Raw genomic sequence first — 17413 nt, forward strand, 5'->3', positions numbered from 1 at the left:
CATCCTGCTCCTAAAGAAGACAGAGAGGGTCTGCACGAAGGGTGCCTAGTTCTTCTCCCAGATTCAACAAGTAGTTGAGTCATGAGGAGTGAGTGAGAGGTGGGGAACGAAGCTAAAAATGTTAAGTGTAGCTGAAGTCCTCCCCATGGAATCATGAATTGTTGGTTGATGACTCATGGTGACCTTATATATAACAGAACAAAACATTGGCTGATCCTGTGCCATCTTCATGATTGTTGGTATGTTTGAACCCATTGTTGTTGCTATTGTCTCAGTACAACTCATTGGATTTTGGTTTTCCCTGACCCTCTACCATACATGATGTCCCTTCTCAAATGTGAGAAGTAATCCCTGCAAAAGAAGACTTAGGCTTCAGAGGGTTTATCATGTATGAAAGAATAAGACTGAGTATTTTATAGCATGTATTGTTCTTTCTTTTCCAGGGATTGTATACCCCAGATCTCTTGTACTCCTGCCCCTAAAAGGACAGTTGCACATTTGAACACTCTGAAAGACCGTCACCTGGGTGACTTGTGGGCCCAGATGCACATTTCATCTTTGGAATATGCTGCAGGAGACATTACCCGTAAAGGGAGAAAAAAAGACAAAGCTCGGGTGAGTGAACTGCTCCAAGGCCTCACATTTTCTGGTGACTCAGATGTGGAGGAAGACAATGAGCCTGAGACCCAGCCTGCTCAAAAGAAGCTGAAGGTGTCAAGTGTCCCAGAGAAGAACTGGATCAAAAGAGACATTAAACCCAGCTTCCCAAGTTGGTCAGCACTGGATTCTGGGCTTTTGAATCTCAAGAATGAAAAGTTGAACCCAGTTGAGCTCTTTGAATTATTTTTTGATGATGACACTTTCAACTTGGTTGTCAATGAAACCAATAATTATGCTTCTCAGAAAAACGTCAACTTGGAAGTCACAGTTCAGGAAATGAAGTGTGTGTTTGGTGTCCTGCTTTTGAGTGGATTTGTGAGACGTCCTAGAAGGGGAATGTATTGGGAAATCTCTGATGCCGATAAGAACCTGGTTAGAGATGCAATTAGAAGAGATAGATTTGAATCGATTTTCTCATACCTACATTTTGCAGATAATAGCCACCTAGACCAAAAAGATAAGTTTACAAAATTGAGGCCTCTCATAAAGCAAATGAATAAAAATTTCCTCTTGTATGCTCCCCTAGAAGAATACTATTGCTTTGATAAGTCCATGTGTGAATGCTTTGATAGTGACCACTGCCTGAATGGAAAGCCTACTAGAATTGGCTATAAAATTTGGTGTGGTACAACCACACAAGGTTATCTGGTTTGGTTTGAGCCCTATCAAGAACAATCAACTGTGACGGCAGATAAAGATCTTGATCTTGGTATAGGTGGGAATCTAGTGATGAACTTCGCTGATGTTCTTTTAGAGAGAGGTCAATATCCCTATCATCTGTGTTTTGATAGCTTCTTTACAAGTGTCAAATTGATGTCAGCCTTGAAGAAGAAGGGACTGAGGGCAACAGGAGCAATTCGTGAAAACAGGACTGAAAAATGTCCCCTTATGGATGCAGAACACATGAAAAAAATGAAGAAGGGGTATTTCGATTTCCAAGTAGAGGAAAATGAGGAGATAATGTTGTGTCGTTGGCATGGTGATGGCATTATCAGTCTGTGCTCCAATGCTGTAGGCATAGAACCAGTGAATGAAATAAGTTGTTTTACCGATGATGAAGAGATCCTTCAGATAAGTCAGCCATCCATAGTGAAACTGTATGATGAATGCAGGGAAGGTGTAGCTAAAATGGATCAAATCATTTCCAAATATAGGGTGAGGATAAGAAGCAAGAAATGGTACTCAATTTTGGTAAGTTACATGATTGACCTAGCCATGAACAATGCATGGCAGCTACACAGAGCATGTAACCCCGGTGCTTCTCTAGACCTCTTGGATTTTCGGAGATGTGTTGCACATTTCTACTTGGAACACAATGCTAATCTGTCAGATTAAGGCAGATAAAATGGACACAGTGCAGACCTTAACAAGTTATAAAAAAGTCATAACTACACATTAGATTGTACACCCCAAAGCAAACCTGATGTATGTAATGAAATCATGAAGTAATTAAGATTTTAAAAATCAGACATTTGTATAGTTTCAAAGAGTATTACAACAAGTAATGTTAAAAGTTATCTTTAAAAATGTTGAATTCAAGTGGTACCTTTTTCTATGTCCAATTTTGATGTCATAGTTGTGGAAAATCATTTATTTGTTGAATTGATTATTTTGTGCATTTAAAGAATGAATTCTGCCTCTTTTTTTTTTAAATTGTTCCTGGAGAATGCCATTTTAAAAATGCAGGCAATGTCACAGTAACCATAGAATGGTACAGAATCTGTAGTCTAAAAATAGACAAAGCCTGTGAGGTAAGGATGATCTAAATAAAATGTAGGTATTAAGAGGCTGAGGAACTCAGCACTGGTGTAAAACTGGATCAGACTGTGTAGACAAGAAGGGCACCAATGTTGAAACAGAGCACTGTTAAGGAGAAAGAGGTGAAGCAGTGCCTTTGAATATTGAAATGAAAGGCATGTCCCATTGTAACTTTGGGAGTTGACCACAGAAGTCAAAAGAGTAAAGAAAACTGAAGAGACATGAAGTCAGTTATGAGAAGAAAGAATAGCGGTAGAGTTAGGTCGACATAAAGCCCATTAATCCCTTGTTGAAATCAACTAAGGAGATAAGTGAGTCCAGGATTAAGGTCATCAGTAATAGATAACCCAAGGAGAAATACCAGATGTGAACTCTGACTCTTTAGTGTTGACACCTAGTATTGGTGAATTAGTCCAAAAGTTAAAGAGAAGCCAGATTCACCCCATTTTGGGGGGTATTAGCTGCAATCCCTTGCCTTTTACTTCCTAACATTTACAGTCCACTCTTCGCTGGAAGACGTGGACAGGCTTGAGTTCTTTCAAGAAGAATGTCTATTATGTGCATAGCTGTAGGTGGCGCAGATGGTTAACCGAAAGACTAGCAGTTTGAACCCACCCAGAGGCAACTTGGAAAAAAAGCTTCTGGAAGATCACAGCCTTGAAAACACTGGAGTGCAGTTCTATTCTGCACACACAGAGTTGCCATTAGATGGAATTGACTCAGAAACTGGTTTGCTTTTTGGTGGTGGAAATGTAAGCCAGGTGTAGTAGAGTCAGATTCACATGTTCCACACTCAGATGCTCAAAGAAAACAAGTTTGTAATTGATCTGATATTACTCATGAACTACTCACATCACTAAAGTGGGCTGTTTTCTGATTTCAAGTGATGGAGAGTCTGGTATCTACAAAGCTTGGAATGGCCTTACCAGAAGACACCCATTCCTGCCCCCACTTTCCACCACGCGGGGCTGGATCCTAGCTTCAACACTGTCTTAGAGGCAGAGGGGCTCTGGAAAGTTGCTCGTTACAGGCCGAGTTTTTCCGTCCTACTAGATCATTCCCATCTACACACAAATATTCTGTAGTAACTTCTATTTTAAAAACAAAGTTCTTTGACTCAACATCTCCTTCCACCTATTAATCCGTATCTCTGATCCCTTTACAGGATCCTTCAAAGAGTTGCTATTAGCTGTTCTTCACGTTTCCTCTTATTCTTTCTCTAACAACTAGTCAGTACACCATAAAACAAAACAGTCTGAGATACTAGAGGAGCTCCAATAACCAATCAATTCTCAATCCTCTTCTTGACCTATCAGCAGCAACTGACCCAGTTAATCACTGCCTTCTTGAAATACTTTCTTCATTTGGTTCTTCTCTTGATTCTTCTACCTCTTGGCTGCTCCTTTATAGTCTCCTATGCTGGTTTCTCTTGCTCATTTCCCTGACCTCCAAATGCTTGCTGTACTTCAGAGCTCAGTCTTTGAACTTCCCTTACCATTCTACACGCATTCCTCAAGTGATAACCACCCATTCACATGACTTCATATAGCACTATGAACTCCAGATTCATATACCCAGTGCTTTCTGTACTTGACATCTCCACAGACATCTCAAACTTAATGAGTCCAAAACCAAATTTTCCTGATCTCACCCCCAAACCTCCTTCCCCCCCAGACTTCCCATTTCAGCTTCATTCTTAGTCGCTGTGATCATTATGGTTATGTGTCAACTTGGCTGGGCCAAGATTGCCAGTGGCTTGGCAGTTATGATGTAATTTGGCAGTTGTATGATGTGATCACCTCCAGGATGGGATCTGCTGTGAGTAGCCAATCAGTTGAAAGGGAGTTTCCTTGGGGGTGTGGTCTGCATCAAATATATAAGTGGACTTTCTGGCAAGACTGAGCTTTAGTTCGCTCTAGATCCTGCAGCTGGCTCCTGTTCATCAGACCTCCGGTTCTTGGGACTTGAGCTAGCAGCTTACCTGCCTTTTTGTCTGCCAATCTTCAGTTTGCTAGCCCCTGCGGCTGCGTGAATCAGAAGACTATCCTGACCCACGTACTTGGGACGTTCCAGCCTCTACAACTGCATGAGCCATTTCCTTGCTATAAATCTCTCTATATATTTATACCTTTTACTGGATTTGCTTCTCTACAGAACCCAGCCTAAGATAGTTGATTAAACTAAAAGCCTTGGATTCATCTTTCTTTTGTTCACACTCATATCCAACACATGTGCAAACATGTGCTCTCATATTCAAGGGATATGCAGAATTTACACACTTTTCTTTCATCTACCACTGTTCTTCTGTTTCAAACCACCATCATTTCTTACCTGGATTATTGCAATAATCTATCCAGACTCCCTGCTTTCTCCACTCCTCCATCTTCCCCTACAGTCTGTTGTCATTACAGCACCTAGAGTGATCCTTTAAAATATAAGCCAGATTATTTCTCTGATCAAAACCCTTCAATGGCTTCTTATGTCAGAGTAAAAGCTAAAGCTCTTGTATTTGCTGGTAGGATCCTAAAGTGGCTCTACATAATCTGACTCTTTCATACACACACACACACCCATTGCCGTCAATTCTGACTCATAGTGACAGTAGAACTGCCCCAAAGGGCTTCCAAGAAGCAGCTGGTGGGTTGGAACTGCTGACCTTTAGATTAGCAGCCGAGCTCTTAACCACTGTGCCACCAATGAAACTCCTTCATATTGCCCTTTTATTTTCTGCCTTTCTTCACTTCACTTACTTTGCTCCAGCCATAATGGACTCTGTGCTATTCTTCAAACAGCCAGAACATTCCCACCTCAGCCTGTGTACTTGTTGATCCCTCTGCCTGGGGGAACGTTCTTCACTCAAACATCTGTATGACTCCCTCTCTTCCTTCAGGTTTCTTGGTCTTCCTACATAAAATAGTAACTCCCTCCACCTCCACCCTGGTACATTCTATCTCTCTCACTCTGCTTTTTTATCAGAAATTATTAGCATCTGATATATTACACATTTATTTTCTGTCTCCCTCCACCCCTGCCACTAAAATGTAAGCTCCCTGAGGGTGGTATTACTCAAGAACAGCCCCTCCATACCAATTTATTTCCATGTAGGACTTTGTCCCTTTAAGGAAAATCATTTGAAAAGAACCAAGGGATAGGGACTGGGAGGATGCTCAGCAACGTCCCACACACACAGTCATCCACCCAGTAGACTCCAGCACCTGGTTTGCAGTCAAGTTACTCATTCCAAAGCAAATTAAATTTGGTGCAAGCAGAATTAGCCACTTGAAAATCTTACTCTCCAAGATGGTCAGGGAGTCAATGGACTCAGTTCAGTTCAGCAACAGTATGGATCCTAAAATGCCTAATAAGGTTGCAATGATTGCTGAAGGCTTTCCCACACTCATCACACTCATATGGTCTCTCTCCAGTGTGACTTCTCTAATGTTTCATAAGGAGTGTTCGCCTACTAAATTTCTTACTGCACTGACTGCACTGATAGGGTTTCTCACCAGTGTGAATTCGAAGATGCTGAAAGAGCCCTGCATTCTGACTGAAGGCTTTGCCACACTTGTTACACTGATAGTGCTTCTGTCCAGTGTGTATCCTTTGATGCTATACAAGGTATGAGCTAAGGCAGAAGGCTTTTCCACACTCTTCACATTCATATGGTTTTTCCCGTGTGGATTCTTCTGTGTCGAATGAGGCCACTGCTGGCACTGAAGGCTTTCCCACACTCCTTACAGTGATAGGGTTTCTCTCCAGTGTGGCTCCGCTGATGCTCATTGAGGCCTGACCTCTGGCTGAAGGCCTTCCCACACTCTTCACATTCATATGACTTCTCTCCAGTGTGGATTCTCTAGTGCTGAATAAGGACTGAACTCTGAGTGAAGCTTTTCCCACATTCATTGCACCTGTGATGTCTCTCTCCACTAGAGTGTCCCTGCTGCTTTTCTACCTTGCTCTCATGTCTGCCAGTTTTTCTGTACTTAGAATCCAGAGGAACATCTCTTTGAAGTCTGCTAGATAGATCCCCAAAATATTCTATTTCTTTTAAGATTTCTTGCTTTGGTGCCAACTCCTGATTTTCGGGTATACTTTCACCATCTGGAATAATAAATGAACAAAGCAGTGTCATCTCTTTTCTTTATGAAAGAAAACAACCACATCAAACACACACATTCTAGGAATGGCAGTGTAATGTAAGGAGTAATTAAACAGGGATATTAAAACTAGCAGAGTAAGGAATCATCAGGACTGCTGAAATGGCTGGAGAGGATCATCCAGAGAAGGTGAAGCACCCATAGGACGTACACAAGCTGGTATTATAGAGCATTTACTACAAACCAGGAATGTTTTTAGTGTTTTACATGACTCTATAACTGAAGCACTATGATTATCCCCATTTTACAGGTGTGTAAACTGACGGCACAGGGCGGTTAAATGACCTGTCCAATGTCACAGAAATAGTAAGTAGCAGTGCGTAAATTCCAACCAAGGCAGTTTGGCCTCTATAGAGAACCATCAGAGATCCCTTGAATGGACCTGTCATAGTTCTTACCTTGTTCTCGAAATTGGTGGGGCCTGAAAGAGTCACATTTGAGCTGGGTCATGATGGACTGAAACTATATGACTGTTGACTCCTGCTTGGCCTTCAGATGCATCACATCCTCTGACAGCACTTCAGAATGTCCATGTTCATGATCTGGGGCCTGGAAGCAGGTAGGTATATTTGGGTTCATAAGAGAAGGACTACAGGTGTCTAAGCTAACACTCAATGAAAGAGATCATATGGAACCACATGAAACATACTTTAGAGAGATGGCACAGTAGAAGGACCAGAGTTTCATTCCATACTCAAGAGCAGAAGAGGCAGAGCAAGAGTGGCCAAACATGGTGTCATGGTTTAAAATATGTCCACAAATTCTTTGATACTCCTCTCTTCGAAAGGTGGAGCCCAATTTCCTGCTCTTTGAGTATGGGCTGTACTTACTGACTCACTTATGCTAATAGATTGTGTGGCAGAAGTAATAGTATATAACTTCTGAGAATAAAAAAGCATTGTGGCTCCATCTTGTTTTCTCTCTTGCAATCATTTTGGGAGAAGCCAACTGGCATGCCATGAAGACACTCCAGCAGCCCTTCAGACAGACTTACATAACAAAGAACTAAGACATCTTTCCAACAGCCACAAAGGAAGTGAGGCCCCCCACCAACCACCACATAGGTGACCCATCTTGGCAGTGGATGCAGCAGGCCCAGTCAGATCTTCAGATGACTGTAGTTTTGGCTGGTATCTTCACTATAACCTCACGAGAGACCCCGCTAAGTAACTCCCAAATTCCAAACTCACAGAAACTGTTTAAGATAATGTTTGTTGTTTTAAGCCATTAAGGTTTGGGGGTAATAGTTAATACATGTGGCTTAACCAACCAACCTGTATCACCAAACTTCACCCTTAATTTAGTATTTGACGTCTCGGATCCCATTTGCCTCCGCTCACCTGTTTCCCTGGCTCACTGAGCTCTCACTCAGATCTTCGACCACAGCCACTGCCTCCTCCCCATTCTCTGGATGGTGCTCCTGCATCCAGGCCTGTAGCTCCTCAGGCAGGATGGTCAGGAATTGCTCCAGAACCAGCAACTCCAGGATCTCCTTGGTGTGGGTCTCTGGCCTTAGCCACTGACGACAGAGCTCCCGAAGCTGGCTCAGTGCTTCTCGGGGACCAGGAGTCTCTTGGTAACAAAACTGCCTAAAAAGTTGGTGGGAAGCCTCTTGGCCAGAAAAACTGTTCTTTTGAAGGTACGTTTCTTCATCCCAGATAGGGTCTTCCTCCACCTTCACAATCTTAAATCCTGTTCCTCTGTTGAAGCCATTCTGGGATTAAATAATTCAGAAGGCTCCTCCAGCTTGAGGTGAAGGGGTAACTATGGCTTAAGATTCCGATTTCATCTTCTTCAGGAGGATACACCTGATGATAAGAAATCATGTATTAACAGAAATAAATAATAAAGGGCGAGGGAACAAAGTATTAGAAATATGAATAGTATGCTATCATTTTTTTTTTTCCTTAAAGTACTCGTAGGTATTTACTTATATATGTTTAGAAACTGGAAAAATGGTGTGGCAGAGTACATCAATGGCCCAATTCTTCACCCCTCCCTGTAGCCATGTACTCTGCAGTGCTTTCCCACTCTGACTCTGGGTTCAACAATGTGACTTGATTTAGCCAATGTGATATTAACAAATGTGATGCAAGCTGAGACTTGAAAGGTACTTGTGTGACTGGTCTGGCCCTCTGCAATTGCCAGGTAATTGCCAGGAGAAGAATATGTCCAGACTAGCCTTCAGGTGATTGAGAAATATGGAACAGAGCCAAATTACCTCAGTGGAGCAGATGAGACCATCCAGAGTAGCTAACAGCCAGCTAACCCCCAGACATGTGAGTGAGTCCAGCAGAGTTGCTTGGCTGACCCATAGTTTACCGCAGATGTATAAGCAAGCCCTGCCCACCCCACTTCAGCTGAACTCCATAGATTTGTGTGCTAAATAAATGTTTATTGTTGTATATTGTTGGAGCCCTGGTGGCATAGTGGTTAAGAACTCAGCTGTTAACCAGAAGGTTGGCAGCTCGAATCCATCAACTGCTCCTTGGAAACCCTATGGGGCAGTTCTACCCTGTCCTATAGGGTCGCTATGGGTCAGAATCCACTAGACGGCAATGGGTCTTTTTTTTTTTTTTTGGTTTGTTGTATACCACCAAAGTTTTGTGGTTGTTTGTTACACAGCATTATTATGGTAATGGATAACTAATACAGAGGAGTAGCCACTAGGGAGGGGAATTAGGTAACTGGGGGTGGGGGGGGAGAAGAGGAAGGAATATTTACTTTTCACTGAAAACTTTTCTGTACTTTCTCTATACCATTTGAAATAAAGTAGTTATTCCAAGAAAATAAATAGTTACTGTATTTTTAAAATTAATTTAACTTTGAAAAATATATCCAACTTAAAGGAGAAACAGTTGAACTTGTTTGTAAAAGCATTTCAACTATTAGACAGATATTTATGAAGTTATGCTAAGAGCTGGGAATACACAGAAGCTTATAGTTCATGGAGATACAATACTATGAAATAAATGCCATAATTTTGGAGGTATGCACAAAGTATGCCTTTGAACAGAACAAGCAGATACTGTGTGGTTTAAAATCAGGAAAGGTGTGCGTCAGGGTTATATCCTTTCACCATACTTATTCAATCTGTATGCTGAGCAAATAATCTGAGAAGCTGGACTATATGAAGAAGAATGCAGCATCAGGACTGGTGGAAGACTCATAAACAACCTGCGATACGCAGATGACACAGCCTTGCTTGCTGAAAGTGAAGACGACATGAAGCACCTACTGATGAAGATCAAAGACTACAGTCTTCAGTATGGATTATACCTCAACATAAAGAAAACAAAAATCCTCACAACTAGACCAATAAGCAACATCATGATAAATGGAGAAAAGACTGAAGTTGTCAAGAATTTCATTCTACTTGGATCCATAATCAATGCCCATGGAAGCAGCAGTCAAGAAATCAAATAACACATCACATTGGGCAAACATGCTGCAAAAGACCTCTTTAAAGTGTTAAAAAGCAAAGATGTCACCTTGAGGATTAAGGTCAACCTGACCCAAGCCATGGTTATTTTCAATCGTCTCATATGCACGGGAAAGCTGGGGAATGAAAAGGAAGACCGGAGAAGAACTGCTGCCTTTGAATTATGGTGTTGGAAAAGAATACTGAATATACCATGGACTGCCATAAGAACCAACAGGTCTGTCTTGGAAGAGGTACAGCCAGAATGCTCATTAGAAGCAAGGATGGCAGGACTTTGTCTCACATACTTTGGACATGTTATCAGGAGGGAGCAGTCCCTGGAAAAGGACATCATGCTTGGTAGACAGTCAGCAAAAAAGAGGACCCTCAACGAGATGGATTGACACAGTGGCTGCAACAATGGGCTCAAACATAGGCATTGATTGTGAGGTGGCACAGGACTGGGCAGTGTTTCTTTCTGTTCTGTTGTATATAGGGTCGCTATGAGTAGGAACCAACTGTAAGTCACCTAACAACAATAGCACAAGGCATACTGCATTTTAATGCAAATAACGCTTGCCTTCTACATTTGTTTGCCAACCGCTCCCTTCCACAGCCCCCCCCCACCCCCCAGGTATTTTGCTAAGCGCAGCTACACCATTGTTTTTTAAACATGTTGCTGTAAAAAAAAAAAAAAATTAGCATAGCACTCTTACAAAAAATCCTGTGGAGGTGGGAGCGGTTGCAACCATTTAAGGTGCAGGTTATTTGCATAAAAATAGGTACTGCTGGAAAAAGTAGGAGCACTCATCCAAAATTCCATATTCAGTTTCCACACATTACCTGAAACCCACAAAGGAATTCATTTCACAAATATTTACTAAGTACCTATTATATGTCAGGCCGCACACACATGATAAGAGTGAAACTACATGGTTTGCTGTGTCCCCATCTTCCGTTATTGAACTGAAAACATGGCAGAAAGAGAATAAAAGTATATGTTCTCACTAGCTTCAACATATTTAGCAACACCAACACGATAACGAAAATCACAAACCACATGTGTTGTAAAATAAATCCCAGAGTATAACTAATTGCAATGGGGAGGAAATAGAAATGGGGTACTCTACAGGAGTGGTGGGGTCTCCTTTTCAACAAGGCAATGAGATAAGTGGACAGCAGGGGGAGGATGGGGCTGTTATAGATTAAAAGAGATTTAACCACATACAATAATGGTCCTTGATTGACAAACCAACAGCAAAAGACATCTGTGGGGCAGCTGAGGGAAATCTGAATATGAACTAGGTGTTAGAAGATATTAGGGATGATCCTACATTTAATTGGGGGTGCTAAGGATATTGTGGCTATGCCTTTTAGAGCTGTGGATGGGACTATTTAGGGTTGACAAGTCATGTTTGTAATTTATTTTAAAATACTTAAAAGAAATGCTACAAAAACTGCATTATGCTAATATGAAATACCAAAAAAACAACCATTGTATAGTGACCCTATAGCGACCCAATAAGACAAAGTAGAACTGCCCCATAGTTTCCAAGAAGCGCCTGGTGGATTCGAACTGCCATCCTTTTGGTTAGTGGCCGTATCTCGCCTGTAGTTCTTAACCACTGCTCAACCAGGGCTCAGCACTTGACATAACTAAAATGGCTGACACAGGCCTGAATTTGACTGCATTTTGTCCTAGGCCCCTGCTTCTGCTTTTTAGAGTATCTGACCCATGAACACATTTTTGACTGAGACAACCTGTTCTGCAACATTCTGAGGTGGCCTACCCAGAACTTGCAGGACACAGAAGGAACCAGCTCTGCAACGCAGTAAACTGGCTAAGATTGAATACTCCTGCCAATAGAAATTCTTGATAAGTAAGTTTTACCAAAGCGCGTTGAATGTCAACCAATCAAATATACCTCCTCCCACTATTCCCAACTCTTACAAAGTTCTGCAAAACTACATATAAAAGACCTACGCTTATGCTCCCTCGTCTGACCACCATTTTGAACGTTCATTTTGCTCTTGCCAATTTGCAAATCTTTGAATAAACTGTTATTTTTTAACACTAACAATTGTTAAAGAAAGTGATGGGTATATGGGGGTTCGTTATACTATTCTCCTTCGTTTCCCGTGTTTTGAAGGTTTCCAAGGTACAAAAAGGTTGTTTTTAATGACAAAGAAGAGACTACGCCAAACTGCCTCTAAATCATCCAGAAGGTAGCCTCGACCCTAGACGGTAGATGACCTTTGAAATGGAGCGGGAACCGCAGCCGGACATCCCTCCTCCACCTCCCCACCTTCTGTCCGGCTACAAAGCCCTGCCCCTCCGGGGGTCTCTCCTACGAGTCATAGGAGAGTCGTAGGCTACGACGCCAGCAGGGGTGTGCACGAGACTTCCTTCCGCTCCTTAACTGGGGTTGCTAGCGCGTGAAGGTGCTGGGCGAAAGCATCCGGGAGCCGCGGCTGCGCAGACGTGTATTCCCCGTCTGCCTAAAGGCACGGACCTTAAATTTCCCGGGAGCCCTGCGGGTCCGGACGAAAGGCCAGAGACTCACCTTCAGAGGATGCCCCAGATCCGGTGGTGGAGTAGCAATACCCGGACAACCAAGAAACCACAAAGCCCGGAAGTGCGTCAGCTGTTTTGAGCTGAGTTGCGGAAGCCGAGCAATTCACCCCTCTACGCGCTTTCTTAGACTCTCTAGGAACTCTGGAGGTTGTTGCGTCTTGGTGACTATGTATGTTACGCAAAGTCGGGACCCGAAATGCTAGCCCGACTAGGTGCGAGAGGGAGAAATCCCAGCAGGAATTTCTGTGCGGAGCAGCTCCAGGCATCTGAGAGTCAGATGGTCCTCCTAACACAAACGGTTAGGGCTGGAATGGACTTCCTAGTTCTCCAGTTCTAATTCTTACCACCCATTCTTTCCTGAGTCTGTCCGGTTCCTTGGTACCACAAAGGGAAGATGGTTCTGATGGAGGCAAGAATATTAAATTTGTGCTTTAATCTTCAATCTCTGTCTTCTGGAATCTCTAGAGTCTAGACGGAGACGTGGACATGCAACCGAGTGATTACATAAGACTGACTCGCCTGTGAAATGAAAGGAAATAAAGTTAATATTTGTAAATAGATTAGGGTAGTGTGTGGAACATGGTAAATAAGCGCTCAGCTGCTAACGGAAAGGTTGGCAGTTCGAACCCACCAACCTCCCGTCGGAAGAAAGATGTGGGAGTCAGCTTCTGTAAAGATTACAGTCTGGGAAACCTTACAGGGCAGTTCTACTCTGTCCTGTAGGGTCACAATGAGTCAGAATCTTTGGCAACGGGTTTATTAGGCAGAATTAGTGGCAGAAAAGAGGAAAACTCCTAAGGAGCAAAATACGAAGGAGTAGGAGTTTGGTGGTATACAGGAAGAAAACGCAAAACCCATTGCCGTCGAATCGATTCCAACTCATAGCGACAGTATAGGACAGAGTAGAACTGCCTCAGAGTTTCCAACCGGCGCCTAGTGGATTTGAATTGCCAACCTTTTTGATTAGCAGCCATAGGGAAGGAAAAGGGAATTTGTGGGAAATGGAATCTAATGTACAAAAGCAGGATGGGGTGAGATGCTTTTGGAACACTCACAGAATTGGGCAGATCAATATGGCTGAAAGTAGGATGGGGTGTGCGGCGGTAGGGTGGGCACCAGCTCATAGTGTTGCTAGATTCCCTAGGTAAGGAATTTGGGCAATATGATAAGATTTGCATCTAGAAATGTCATTGTGGCAGCAGCATGGAGGATGGGCTGGAATGAAGTAAGACCACAGGAAGGGAGACCAGTTAGGAGACTATTGCAAGAATCCAGGGTAGAGATAGAGAGGGTTTGAATCAAGCAGTAGCATAGGAATGCAGGAAAGGGGACAGATAATGCATGCTAAGAGGCTCAATTGTTGGTGGTTTATTTATTCATTCATACCTTCACTTAATAAATTCTCATTGAATGCATTCTTTGTGCTAAGGGTTTGCTGTAGGAGCTGGAGATAATAATGAAGACAAGGCCCCTCAAGAAGCTTATAATGCAAAGAGAAATACAGTGGAAGATCCAACTTAGACGATTTGGAGGGCCCTTTTTAAGAAAAAGGAGTCCCTGGTTGGCGCAATAGGTTAAGCACTCAACTGCTAACTGAAAGGTTGGCAGTTTGAACCCACCCAATGGCACCTTGGAAGAAAGGCCCGGCGATCGGCTTCTGAAAGATCACAGCCTTGAAAACCCTATGGAGTGCAGTTTTACTCTGCATACATGGTGTTTTGAAATCGACTCTACAGCAACAGCTTTTTTTTTTTTAAAAGGATTCAGAGTTACAAATGCAAACACATGTATGAAAATAGATATTTAGAATGGAGAAATCATATCACTTTACAAATTTTAAAGTCTTACAAATACTACAAGCATAAAAATCATAAATGTAATAAAATAAATATTTTTATTAATGAACTGCCTGACGTACTGCTATGATAATATTTTCCTAATTTTTTGGCTTTATATTCTTGGACTGCTTCTTTATATGATAATTTATAATTTTAATTTTTCTGGAAAAAATACAGTCTTTCCTCTAGCATGGCTGGCCACAAACATTTTTAAATTGTTGATACTTTCAGCTTTGCAATTTGTTACTGAAAAGATCTTGTGTATTTTTAGAGTTACTGTCAAATTTGGGTAAACACTGTCAAATTTCTTTTAATTATGTGCTACAAGATTTCAAGACGTTTCATTATATTGACAACCCTATAACTAGTTTGTCTTTGATGTCCTCATTATATAGCATATTATGTCTTATTTGTCAATGTCAGTATTTTATGTAATATGTACAAGAAATCTAAATCTCTTTTCCATGTGTTCCTGTGTTTCACTCCTCTTAATAATTAGGTTGTCAAACTCTAAGAACCTATTCATTACTCTATTCAAAATTAGCTTTTCCTTTTAATGAATTACTGCTTTTCTATAGTCTAAAATTGTTTTATTATAATTTTCTTCTTTATGTCAGGACAATTTCTGTTGATTTTATTGATTATTGCTTTTGTTTCTCACACACCATTCATTTTTTGTTTCTTACACTCCCGGGAGGAAAGACCTTGTAATGCTAAACCAAATGTATATAGTAATGATTTCCCCTAGCCTTCCACAAAGAGACTGCAGTCCAGGACATTTACTTGGTTAGATGTACACCGGGGAAAGGGGGGATGCCCAAACGTTTCTGGAACTGTTTGACACAAAGTCTGAGTGGACATTATACCAAGGTACCCAAAGTGTCATCATGGCTCCTTGCTAGAGTGCGGGCATATGGGGCCAGATAAGAAATGATGTTGACTCATATTGGGTTCACAGACACCCCCTGCATTCATTGGTCATTTCCCTCATCTATGGATACACTTGAGAGTTGGAGTAATCCCACATTGATTCTTTGGGCTGGAGGGTAAGAGCTATCATAGGGGAAAAGCCAAGTGACACCTTCTGAAACTGCCACACCTGCACCAGCCAACATAGTAAATTAAAAAAAAAAATTTTTGCTTTTTTTTTTTTAAATTAAGAGGTTAATGCCACCCTTAAAAATAAGAAGAATGCAAGGATGGTGGTTCTCATCTTCTCTCCCTTTTAATTCGCCAGTCTGGCCCCTACAAAAGTCAGGCAGATCTTGGAGAATGTCAGTTTACTGGAAACTCAACCAAGTAGTAGACCCAGATGCAGCTACAATGCCACATATGGTATATTTTCTAGAGCATATTATTAATATGACCTCGGTACAAAATATACAGTCATTGATCTGATAAATGCATTCTTTTCTGTGCCTCTCAGAAAGGAGGAATAGAAGCAGTTCATATTTGCATGAGATGGACAAAAGTTTACATTTCTGGTTGTTTCCTAGGGGCTATCTTAGCTCTCCTGACCTTAATCATATTATAGTTAGAAGAGATCTGGACTATCTGCACAATCCTAAGGATATATTGGTTCACATTATTGATGATATGCTATTCAGAACACATGAGCAAATCTTGATAATATGTTGGAGACTTTGATAAGATACATGTGTTCCAGAGGGTGAAATATATACCAAATGGATTCAGGTACTAGACACATAAGTGAAGATTTTAGGTGTCCAGTTGTCTGGGAGATCACATGGTCGAATTTTGCAAGACCACCAACTTACTCATTGCAAATACCTTTTTTCAACAACATAAATGGTGACTATATATGTGGACCTTGCTGGATGGAATACACAGGAGTCAAATCGACTACATCTGTGGAAAGAGACAATGGAGAAGCTCTATCATCAGTCAGAAGAAAACCAGGACTGACTGTGGAACAGACCATCAATTGCTCAAATAGAAGTTCAAATTGAAATGGAAGAAAATTAAAATAAGTCCACAAGAGTCAAAAGTATGGCCTTTGAGTATATCCCACCTGAATTTAGAGACCATCTCAAGAATAGATTTGATGCATTCAATAGTAATGACAGCAGACCAGACAAGTTGTGGGATGACATCAAGGACATCATCCATGAAGAGAGCAAAAGGTCATTAAAAAGACAGAAAAGAAAGAAAACACGAAAATAAGTGTCAGAAAAGACTCTGAAACTTACTCTCAAATGTAGAGTAGCTAAATAGAAAGGAAGAAATGATGAAATAAAAGCTGAACAGAAGATTTCAAAGTTCAGCTCAAGAAGACAAAGTAAGGTATTATGAAATGTGAAAAGACCTGGAGTTAGAAAACAAAAAGAGAACACGCTTGGCATTTCTCAAACTGAAAGAACTGAAGAAAAAATTCAAGCCACAAGTTGCAATATTAAAGGATTCTAGGGGTAAAAAAATTGAATGGCGCAGGAAGTATCAAAAGAAGATGGAAGGAATGCACAGAATCACTGAACCAAAAAGAATTGGTCAATGTTCAGCCATTTCAGGAGGTAGCATATGATCAAGAATCGATGGTACTGAGGGAAGAAGTCCAAGCTGCACTGAAGGCATTAGCAAAAAACAAGGCTTCAGGAATTAACGGGATACCAATTGAGATGTTTCAACAAACGGATGCAGTGCTGGAAGCAATCACTCATCTATGCCAAGAAAATTGGAAAACAGCTACTTGGCCAACCAACTGTAAGAGATCCATATACATACCCATTCCAAGGAAAGGTGATCCAAGGGAATGTGGAAATTATCAAACAATATCATTAATATCACATGCAAGTAAAATTTTGCTGAAGATAATTCAAAAACGGTTGCAGCAGTACATGGACAGGAAACTGCCTGAAATTCAAGATGGGTACCGAAGAGGCTGTGAAAGGAGGGATATCATTGCTGATGTCAGATGGATCCTGGCTGAAAGCAGAGAATACCAGAAAGATGTTTACCTGTGTTTTATTGACTATGCAAAGGCATT

The 17413-nt window shown here is 41.4% G+C and overlaps 1 protein-coding gene across 1 annotated transcript; it reads right to left on the reverse strand.

Annotated features, from left to right (window-relative positions):
• Nucleotides 1-4289: 4289 nt before the first annotated feature.
• On the reverse strand, nucleotides 4290-8326 carry ZSCAN31 (zinc finger and SCAN domain containing 31). The gene is given in 6 exon segments (XM_004387079.2): nucleotides 4290-6088; nucleotides 6090-6519; nucleotides 6974-7124; nucleotides 7916-7941; nucleotides 7944-8267; nucleotides 8270-8326. Coding segments are annotated over 6 exon segments (1299 nt in total). The 5' UTR covers nucleotides 8289-8326; the 3' UTR covers nucleotides 4290-5739.
• Between the last annotated feature and the right edge of the window lie 9087 nt (nucleotides 8327-17413).

The sequence above is a fragment of the Trichechus manatus genome, unplaced genomic scaffold (assembly GCF_000243295.1).
Source record: "Trichechus manatus latirostris isolate Lorelei unplaced genomic scaffold, TriManLat1.0 scaffold00180, whole genome shotgun sequence".
NCBI lineage: Eukaryota > Metazoa > Chordata > Mammalia > Sirenia > Trichechidae > Trichechus > Trichechus manatus.